The 11,509-nt window shown below is 33.2% G+C and overlaps 1 protein-coding gene across 2 annotated transcripts; it reads left to right on the top strand.

Annotated features, from left to right (window-relative positions):
- The first annotated feature begins 5,178 nt into the window (after window positions 1-5,178).
- LOC104088085 (calcium and calcium/calmodulin-dependent serine/threonine-protein kinase) lies at window positions 5,179-10,046 on the top strand. Of its 2 annotated transcripts, none has more exons than XM_009592705.4 (8): window positions 5,179-5,690; window positions 5,823-6,128; window positions 7,858-7,912; window positions 8,018-8,128; window positions 8,491-8,723; window positions 9,322-9,529; window positions 9,631-9,690; window positions 9,773-10,046. In XM_009592705.4, exons 1-8 carry the CDS (start codon window positions 5,287-5,289, stop codon window positions 9,947-9,949), a joined length of 1,554 nt encoding a protein of 517 aa, XP_009591000.2. In that variant the 5' UTR covers window positions 5,179-5,286; the 3' UTR covers window positions 9,950-10,046. The 2 variants fall into 2 exon arrangements, with proteins under 2 accessions (XP_009591000.2, XP_009590999.2); XM_009592704.4 differs by having other exon boundaries at window positions 5,183-5,690; window positions 5,775-6,128.
- The last annotated feature ends 1,463 nt before the right edge of the window (window positions 10,047-11,509 follow it).

The following is an 11,509-nucleotide window of genomic DNA, read 5'->3' as shown; positions in this document are numbered from 1 at the left end:
CAAAATACAATATGAACTTAGTTGAGGCTTCAAACCATGCCAAACAACGACGAAATTACGAATCGCGCATCGAATCGAATTATGAGTTTTTAATTCTTCCAACTTCTATATTTTGCGCCGAAACATATCAAATCAATTCCGATTGACCTCAAATTTTGCACACAAGTCATAAATGACATAACTGAGTTATGAAAATTTTCAGAATCGGATTTCGACCCCGATATCAAAAAGTCAACCCCTCGGTCAAACTTCCCAAAAATTTAACTTTCGGCATTTCAAGCCTAATTCTACTACGGACTTCCAAATAAAATTCCGATCACGCTTCTAAGTCCAAAATCACCATACGGAGCTGTTGGAATCATCAAAATTCTATTCCGGGGTCATTTGCACATAATTTGACATCCGGTCACTATTTGAACTTAAACTTTTAATTTTTTATCAAAATTCCATATCTTTGGCTAGGGACCTCGGAATTTGATTCCTGGCATACGCCTAAGTCCCAAATCACGATACAAACCTACCAAAATTGTCAAAATACTAATCCGAGTCTGTTTGCTCAAAATGTTGATCAAAGTCAACTTAGTTGAGGTTAACGCTCTAATTTACATTTTAATTCATTTTTCACCTGAAAACTTTCCGAAATATTTTTACGGACTGCACGCTCAAATCGAGTAATGGTAAATAGTGCTTAGATCACATAATTAAATCATTAAATTTCAAGATGACATTTTGGGTCATCACACTGGATGTCTTTGCCCCATAACATTATAGTTGTTCCCACCTTGGTAGTTTTCTCTATTATAGTTCCACACAACGTTGACTTCCTCAGCTGAAGATTGACACTTATGTGTAAGGTGTCCCATTCCACAAAAGTCACATGCTGCTTGCGGCTCACTCTGTACCTTGGCCAATGTCAATTTTCTTATATCCTTGGTCATGATGTTTAGCTGGGCTTGCATGGATGTGTTAGAGTCCACCTGGTGAACCCCAACTGATATTCTTCTATCATTACTCTCAGTCGGCAACTGGTTAACATCCTCAGATAATTCATCAAGGATTAAGACAACTTCCTTCGGAGTTTTCTTCATTAGTGGACCTACATATGCAGTATTCAAAGTTCATCGCGAGGAAGGTGTCAGTCCATCTCAAAAATCTTGGAGTTGCATCTCCAAATCAATTCCGTTGTGCTGATACTTTCTGACTATCTCCTTGAATCTTTCCTAAGCTTCGAAAACCGTTTCTGTCTCCTTTTGGCAGAAATTATGCATTTCCCTTCTGAATTTCCCTGTTTTTGCAGCTGAGAAGTACTTGTCAAGAAACTTTTTGGTCATATCTTCCCATGTCCTGATCGAACCTGTGAGTAAGCTACGAAGCCAGTGTTTCGCGTCATCTTTCAATGAAAAAGGGAATGTCCTTAAGTAAACCGCATCCTTTGATACTCCACTGTATTGGAAGGTGTTCATGATTTTTTCAAAGTCCATCAAGTGAGTGTTAGGATCTTCATTTACCTTCCCTCTAAAGATAAAGTTGTTTTGGATGGTTTGAAGTAAGCCTTGCGTCAGCTCGAAGTTGTTTGCTGCTATGGGTGGAGGTTTGACACTTGACAGTTCTTGATTGTAGACTGGTCTGGCATAGTCACCCAATGATCTTCAGGCCTTGGTGTTGTATTCTCAAACTGGTTTTCAACCAAGGGTCGGTTTAGATTGAGTCTTTGACCCCCAGCATCTTCGATAGTGTTCTCAGTAGCTCTGAGGGCTCCTTCAGCTACTATCCGTGCAGCTTCTTGTTGTGCTGCCTCTCTTGCAGCTAAGTCTAATCCATCAATCTCTTTGTTTTCCATGTTATCTTGAGTCGAAGTATGACCCAAGAAATTTTCTGTTAATTCTCTTTCTTTTCTCAATTGTCGCAGGTGATTCTCCAACTCTGGTTCATAGGGTATCACTTTCTGAAGAAGATCGAGTCATACACCAGAGAAATCAAACATATATCCTGCACACAAGTGAGAAAACGTGAATAACTAAAGTAAAAATTGGTTCCTGAATTAGTACTAAAAACTATTTTAAATACTATTGATTGCCAATCTCTTGCAACAACGCCAAAATTTTACGAGCGCAAAACACAACACAAAATTATTGCTCGCTAGTCAAAGATAGTATAGTTTAATTTTCGTCTCCACATGGATTGGATTTAAATAATGTTTGAATAATTTTCAGTTGATTACTATCCAGAAAAATTAACACTTGATTTGATGACTATTACTATTAAAAATTAAGCAAGTAACAATTGACCACAAAGGACAGCATATGAGCAACGACGAAATATCAACGAGAGAAATAAGGGTAACTGACTAGATAGGTGCAAAATAATTGACTCGGGATCCAATTCTTGAGTTAGTTCACTCTATAATACAGTTGAATCTCACGAATTCAATAGATAATCAGATTACACTTGAAGTTAATGTTCCTCTTTCGAATAAACGTTAATTTCAGTAATTAATCCAATTGAAGCATGGTAAACAATTGCAACAATAAAATGATGGTTATGATCTAAAGGGTAACTTTTCACGAATATTTTCCTACGTTCTAGTTCGATTAATAATTCAAGAGGCTCATTCGATTACCTATTTGAATCACGAATTTAAGCTAGATTATAAGATGTAAAGCAATTCAATATCAAAGCTCCTCTTTCTATTAAGCAAAATAAGAAATAACTCCACAATACGAATTAAAACTCCATCAATTAATTTTAACGATTATCAAGAATCGAATCCTTAATCAAATTATCAAAACACCGTATCTGTTAATACCCTAATGGAATTTACTCCATAGCAATGGAAAAAATCATCTCAATGGGATTTAAAAACATAGAAGACATCAATGATAATGATTCGATACAAACTCCCGTATTGCACCATTGGTTGAAATCTTGATGAATTCTTGAGTCTTCTTGCCTTGGTTGGTTCTCAAATCTTTCGTAGGTCAAAAGTCCCTTCAAAAATATATTTTGGTATATTTATACCCTGTAGGAATGGGTCCGGATAAAACTACCCTTTCCTAGCCGAAACAGGAAATAACCCTGACAAAATTGTACACTCCCGCCATGCGGCACACTTGTAAGGATATTTAGAGAGCATGCAAAACGCCTATCAGACCCAGTTTACACTGCCGCAGCGCGACTGTGTCTTTTTCTTATAGTAAATTATTTCATCCACTTTTTGACATCCATACTTGGTCCTCGACCCCCGAACGTGATCCCAACTTAATTTTTTGGGTTTCTACTCAAGACTTCAAAGATCCAACTTGTTCGATTTAGCTCCAAATTACCTTAATAACTCGGGATCATTTCTTGCAAGACATAAAATACGTAATAAGTGTAATTCACTATCATTTAAGCTCAAGCACAAGTAAAATACAGTAATTAGAGTGCAATACTATGGCTAAAATACGGGTTTCTAGCTTACCATCACCAGCCACCCCTCTCTCTCTTCTCTTCTGTCATCTCCACTGTTAGATCCAAATCTGAAAATCATGAAATCATGATAGGTCCATTATATTGCTCATATATATCTTTTTCAAGTTTGACTAACTGTAATTTTCAAAAGAAAAAGCAAGTGACTTCTTTTTTCTCAAGGAAGAACTACAAGTGTGATCTTACTGCGACTTTAAGAGGCGTTGAAATCTGGGCTAGAATATTCATTACCGGCGGCGAAAATGCCATAATGCATTTTCAAATCTATCCGGATTTTTTGTTCGTCTCCATTTTTAATTCTAATATAATATATATAATATTTTGCTTGGCCGGAAGACGCGATCTCTGACGATACAAATACATTATATTATGTACAAATGCACACAAATTTGAGTATATATTGTATTTTTCAATGCAAATACAATTTATTTTTTTGTATTTTCACATGTATTTATGTATTCCGAAGGTTATTTTTATGGTAGATCCCTGTATTTTTTGAATTTTAGTTGTAATACAGCCGAATTAAATACAGTGAATTGAATACAGTGTAAAAGCAACTACAAATGAATATAGTGAATTAAATACATCCGAATATCACTGTTTTTGTGATTTTTTATTGTTTGAATACAGTCGAATTGAATACAATGTAAAATAATTAAGAATGAATACAACCGAATTGTAGCCGAATTGAATACACCCTATTTTTTGTTGTTTGAATACAACTGAATTCAATACAGAAAAATTGAATACAATGTAAAATATATAAGAACGAATACATTCGAATTGAATACATCGACATACATTCCATGACAAGCAATTAGTAGCTACGGAATGTTATTAGCTAAATTATAGCTACGCCGAACAATAGTCATTAAGTTCCCCTAAGAAAAAAAGAGAATTCAAATTTAGTTTGAACTAAAAGTCAAACCTGTGCGAATATTCTGAAATGGATAAAGAACATAGTATTGCAATCTAAAATAACTTCGTTTTTCTTGATCCGTCTGACCCTCTTTATAATTTTAAGAAATTGCGAATTATATTGTTTGACACTATTTTTAAGTTAATAATATTTTGATATACGTTTTCACACGCTTTAAAAGTTTAAGTTCGTTTACTTAGTCGCCAGATTTATATTCGAAGTAAAATCCTCTCTTTCAAACTAACTTTTCAATATTTATTACAATATTATTTTTCTTCTACATAAAGTAGATAATATTTTGTCTATTTTTTCATTGATAACATCTTGTATTTTCTTTAATTCAATTTAACTTTAAATTACTTAGACGATAGAAATTATTATTTGATCATGGAACGCTTATTATCCATCACACCTTTACTTGTGATTTAGTACATGAACCAAAGACTACAAAGAAATTTTGTGAGCCCCCCACTAAAGACTAAAGAGGACGATGACCAAATTAAGACCAAACCGTAAAGGTAAATTATGCGTAAAAAACAAGAAAATTTGTACTTGCCTATCTGCAGAACTGGAGGCATCTTATATTCTTATTGAGAGATATACATCTCAAGAACAAAGAGAATTAACATAATTAATCTCAAAGAATATTAGTTTGACTTAGTCAATTGTCTCTTCTTCTTAGCCTCTCCCCTTTGTTGCCATTTGCTTTTATTTCATGACCCACGCCCACCCCGCCCGGCCAACAATAAATATAAATAAAAACCTTATAAAACTCATGATTAATTTGCTGATGTAACTACGTGTTTACCCACCTCATTTCCTCTATTTTCCAAATAGTACTGCACCTCATTTCCTTCCTAATTCCGTCATACATTAAACACAATTAACCTTTCTCTCTCATGGGACAAAGGGAAGATGGAAAAACTCTAAGTGATGAATATGAAGTGACAGATATACTTGGAAGAGGAGGGTTTTCAGTAGTGAGGAGAGGAACAAGAAGAAGAACACTACATTCGGGTCAACATCATGAAGTTGTTGCCATTAAAACCCTCCGGCGGTTCGGGCCACCACCGGCGCCGGAGAAGAAGTCTCTTAATAAATCTCGAGTACCACAGGCGGCTTTGATATCCGAAACTCTACTGACGAACGAGCTGTTAGTCATGAGGAAGATCGTCGAAGATGTTTCTCCTCATCCTAACGTCATTCATCTCTACGACGTTTGTGAGGATCCTTCTGGAGTTCATCTCATTTTGGAGCTTTGCTCTGGTGGTGAGCTCTTTGATCGGATTGTTGGGCAAGCAAGGTATAGTAATATATGTTCTCTATAACACCATTTCGCCGTAACAACCAAAAAAATAACGAAGTTGTTTATATATATGTGTTTTAGGTGTTTGAGGACGCAGAGTTTTAAGAAATATGGTAATTTTTCTATCAGGTATAATGAGGCCGGGGCTGCTGCTGTGGTGAGACAAATAGCTAAGGGGCTAGAGGCGCTACACGGGGCAAGTATAGTTCACAGGGACTTGAAACCAGAGAACTGTCTATTCTTGAACAAGGATGAGAATTCACCGTTGAAGATTATGGATTTTGGGCTGAGTTCTATTGAGGATTTTGCAAATCCAGTGGTTGGTTTGTTTGGTTCCATAGATTATGTATCACCAGAAGCACTTTCAAGGGAAAATATCACCACTAAAAGTGATATTTGGTCACTTGGTGTTATCCTTTACATTCTCCTCTCTGGGTTAGTATGCTTTCTTTTGTCTCCGAACTTTACTTTAAACTAGAGAGGATTTGAGACTTATAAATTAACTAACCAAACAGGTTGAGAATTTCTTTCATGTTCCAAATTACTTGTTAATATATTTATGAAAGTTGGAACAAAAATTAGGAGTTCATTACTCAAATGGTCTCAACTATCCCAAATTATCTGCTAAAGTCACTTTTCTTTCGTTTGTTACAACAAATTCACTTAACTATGTATATAGCACTCACAAGGTCACTCAACTAGATTTTTCAAATTTTTGATTGTCAAATACCTATTTTACCCTCTAAATTATCAATTTTTTTAATTTTTTAAATATTATAAGTTTTTTTTCTTTTTAATCTACATTGTGGACTTACCTATAGAAAAATATTTTTTATTTATAAAATAAAAAATAAAAAATTAGTTTTCAGCTCATATAATGACGGAATAATAATATAAGCATAAATTTCAACCATATATAATGTATATTATAAAAATACCTTTATTTAAATAATTATTTTTATATTACGTGCATGGAATATATATTTTACAACCTTTATTTTCTTTCATTCTCAATTGTGTAAATAAATTTTTTAATTTTTGTTGTTAATACTAATTATTACGAAGAAATTATTCTAATTAATTTTTTTACTATGCTCATTATTTTGTTATTCGAACATTATATATGCTTAAATACTTTTTATTTTTTTAATTTATAAATAAAATTTATTTATTATATAGGTAAATCCATAATATAAATTAAAAAGGAAAAAATCATAATATTAAAAAGTTAAAAAAAATAAAAAGAAGATAAATGTTTATAATTTAGAGGATAAAATTGGTATTTGACAATCCAAAATTTGAAAAATCTAATTGAGTGAAATTCTGAGTGCTATAAGCATAGTTAAGTGACTTTATTGTTACAAAAGAAAGAAAAGTGACTTTAACAGATAATTTGGGATAATTGTGTGACCATTTGAGTAATGAACTCCAAAAATTAGTAGTTTAGTTTACTTGCAAAAAGGTGTTAAAGTACTCCGGTATATAGTAACGAAGAGCTTTCAGTGTTTCAAAAAGTGATATTCTTGGAGTTGAACTCATATCAAGGTTCGGTTTGATGATTAATTTGGGTAGACTTCATTAGGTACTAATCACCAACTCAATTATTGGAAGGTACAGAATTTTATTATATTGCTTAATTTACATATATATTTAAATGATTGTGGTATCCTATCTAAGCTGGAAATATACAAATGATCTCAATTCCTAAAATTTCAATGAGCTACATTTTAGTTATTTGACTTGCATGAGGGAACATACCTTCCCCAGTTTCTCCCTCCAACCCCCTTCAACCCCACCCCCAAAAAAAATAAAAAATAAAACTAAGGACTATATAAGAAGTAGCCAGCTTGCTTTATTTATTTAATTAAGCTTAATTTGCGGTTTTGTTTTGTCGAACTCACTGATTTGTTGACTTTAAAAGAAAAGGCTCTCATTATGTTTATCTCTTAATGTATTTTCTTTCTTGCTAATTCGTAGATTAAGGGAAATATGAATTATACACTTGAAGGATTTAAGTTCTTTTTGTTGGAAGAAAACAAGTTTTGTCTACTCATTTTTTTTAAAAGTTTTTTTACGGGAATATTATGGGGTTTTATGTAGATTTTCCTTGTACCTCGATAATTAATGCATACAATGTTGATTTTCCATTATTGTCCCATAACAGGTACCCACCTTTCATCGCGCCGTCCAATCGGCAAAAGCAACAAATGATATTAAATGTAAGTCCACGGCCTGCTATTTCACATATTTTCCTTCTAATTATTTCATAATAATTATCTCTCTTTTCTTTCTAGTAACTAAATGAAAATTTTAATTTCATGCAGGGGCAGTTCAGTTTTGATGAGAAAACCTGGAAAAACATATCTTCATCGGCAAAACAACTAATTTCCAGTCTCTTGAAAGTTGATCCTAACATGAGGCCTACTGCTCAAGAGGTTTTTTAATTTGCTCCTTTTTCTTAACAAATCCAATCCTTTTTTGTCCTATTTTATAATGAAACGATGAGAGTATATCGTAATGCACTGTTAATTATAATAAGGGTATTTAATAATCACAACTTCAATGTTATTTCTTAGTAGAAGCGGTGAAAATCTTACAACGACAACTACAACAACGTTCTAGGTATTGCTTATTTGACTGCAGTAGCGTATCGCAGGAATTTTAGTAAACGGTGTCACTATTTGCAGAAGAGAAGAAGACAAATAACATTAATTATCAATTTACGCAAATTATTTTTAAAAAATTACGTGCTTAATCATACCAAATTTTCTAACATATTATCTTATCTATGATGTAGATACTTGAACATCCATGGGTGACAGGAGATTTGGCAAAGCAAGAACAGATGGACGCCGAGATTGTTTCCCGTCTCCAAAGCTTCAACGCTCGGCGCAAGTTCAGGGCAGCAGCTATGGCCAGTGTCTTGAGCAGCAGCTTTTCCTTGCGAACTAAGAAATTGAAGAAATTGGTTGGTTCATATGACTTGAAGCCTGAAGAATTACAAAACCTTAGCCACAATTTCAAGAAAATGTAAGTACCAATTATCATGCTTGCTTTGTTTGACTAGAACGACGGAGAGATATTCTTAACATAATGTGATATTGTTTGTTTTTGTTCAATCCCGTACGATTTCTCCCAAAAAGCCTCGCGCCATTAAGAGTATCCAACTCCTTGTAAGTAATTTTTTTTCTTTCCAAGTGAAACTTTGTTCACACACATGACCCATCATCATTCATGGGTTTCGTTAATCACCCACATGATCTTGAGTATTTATAGTCAACGAAACTCAAAGGCTATATATGCGTTTTTAAAGCGTTGGGTAAAGGTTGTAAATACACAAGAGTCGGGCCCTCATGCCACACGCTGCCATCTCTGTAGTCCGCATATCATTGACACGGAAATCAGTTTTTAGACTAAAATGACCCAAAGATATTTTTAACATGGCGTTATATTGTCCGTTTTGGGCCAAGCCCGCACGATTTTCCGAAAAGCCTCAAAACATGTAGTGTATCCAACTCCTTATATAAGTAGAATCTTTTGTTCACCCATATCCTACATGCTTATTCATCATTTGAGACTCCAACAAGTATCCCAATAATTACATATCAGATTTGGCCTATGAACACAGATGCAAAAATGGAGAAAATGCAACTTTACTGGAATTCGAAGAGGTCCTCAAAGCTATGGAAATGTCATCTTTAGTGCCTTTAGCTCCCAGAATATTTGATCTATTTGACAATAACCGTGATGGAACAGTAGACATGAGAGAAATAATTGGTGGCTTCTCAAGCCTCAAGTATTCCCAAGGGGATGACGCACTTCGTCTTTGTTTCCAGGTAAAATAGTAGTACAATTTAAACAAGACTTAAATATTTCTTTTGTTTGTTTAATCTTTTACACAATTTAGACTTTAATGTTGATACTTTTTGGTAATCAGATGTATGATACAGATCGATCAGGCTGCATTAGCAAGGAAGAAGTTGCGTCCATGTTGAGAGTAATACAGTTTCCCCTTTTTATTTATAGATATTTAATAATACTTTGTATTAATTATTTATTTGATAAATTAATATTTGTAGGCACTTCCTGAAGACTGCCTTCCAATTAATATAACAGAACCAGGAAAACTTGACGAGATATTTGATTTAATGGATGCAAACAGTGATGGTAAAGTTACTTTTGATGAGTTCAAAGCTGCTATGCAAAGAGATAGTTCCCTTCAAGATGTAGTCCTCTCTTCTCTTCGTCCCTCTTAATTAATTCCTTTATTGAATTTTTCCTCTTTTAATTTGTAATAACACGCTAATTCTATTAATATCTCTAACTTTCTATGACAATGATTTATTATTTTTATCACTACTCGTAAAAGATCCTTTAATTAATTCGGAAGCCTTTATGGTACGTATCCTTTTTTTTCCATTGTTTTTAGTTTATATCCTTAATTACAACTTCATAATCGTGTCGTCTTTCACAAATTGGAAGATCAAACTCCTGGAATTCTTGATGTGTCTTTCACTCTTTTGGCTTTATAGGGAGAAATTTTTTTGTTGCAAACAAACTCTTTTGCTTAAATTGTGGTGGCGGGTGTATTTTAACTCATAATTTTAAAATTGTAATGAGTTCAACAGAAAAAAATTAAAAAGTTGAATCGTTAAATTTAAATCTTGAATTCTCTTCTGGTTACAGAAGGTTTATCACGTTTGCTAAATTAGAAGCAAGGTCAAAATGAACGACCTTTATATTAACATGCAAAATGAACTAATATATTGATTTTAAGTTTTGAAATAATGTTTATTATTATCTAATTAGGCTTCATATAATAACATCATTAAGAGTACAACTATTAAGATGATTTATCGGGTTGATGCACATTTTGTTATTACAGAGTTACAGAGAGCAAGTGATGGAGCAAAATGACTTAGGCGAAAGTAATAGTGGGGGATAAAAAAATTACAAATATCGCTATGGAACTAATTATTAAAATTTCTAATTTTGTATATTACCTGTCCTAAACAAGGATTATTTATAAATTATATACATTCCACCTTAAAATGCTTCCAATCCATTGCCTTAAATTAAGGAATTATTTGCTTGAAAAAAGGCGGAACTGAAGGGAATAGTGGTGTTAACCACCTTTCCCTTCCCTGATCAACTATATTTTAAAAAAAGAAAAGAAAAGAAAGCAAACAGACGGGAGAGTACAAAATAAACAATACTTCTAAGCAAATGTCACCCTAATTGTTCTTTCTTTAAAATCTTTTTTGTAGACAAGCATATTGTCTGAATTTTGAAAACAAAAGAAGAAAGAAAACTGTGCAATGATCGTGTAGCAATGTTAAGATGCAGACAAGTGAAGCTGGAAATATTTCAATAATTTTTCTAATGATTTTGACAAAAATCTCATCTCATTAGAATTTAGTTTGATATCTTCTGTCACTTAACCATAATACAAACATCATATTATGCTTCTCATAAGAAAAAATTTGGTGGCAAATAGGCTAGAAAAGGAGGACCCTCTTAATTTACCAACAAAAGAAATCAACTGACATCTATAAGCTATGGCAAAAGTGGGCACAAGGTTAATAAGAAAAAGAAAGAAAAGAAAACTAAAACACAACCTATTCAGTGGGGACTTCTTTCATGACAACACAAGCCCCGGTTTATAAAAATTAATGCCTTTAATCAACACATCCTATTTCAAGAAAAGAATAATGCATAGTACAACATCATACAAATTAAAAATAAATTTTATACAAAATTTGATATATCTACAACAACATACATAATAAAAATATATTTCATACAACTAATTATAC

The sequence above is a fragment of the Nicotiana tomentosiformis genome, chromosome 1 (assembly GCF_000390325.3).
Source record: "Nicotiana tomentosiformis chromosome 1, ASM39032v3, whole genome shotgun sequence".
In the NCBI taxonomy this organism is placed as follows: domain Eukaryota; kingdom Viridiplantae; phylum Streptophyta; class Magnoliopsida; order Solanales; family Solanaceae; genus Nicotiana; species Nicotiana tomentosiformis.
This window is presented reverse-complemented; position numbering and strand designations above follow the sequence as displayed.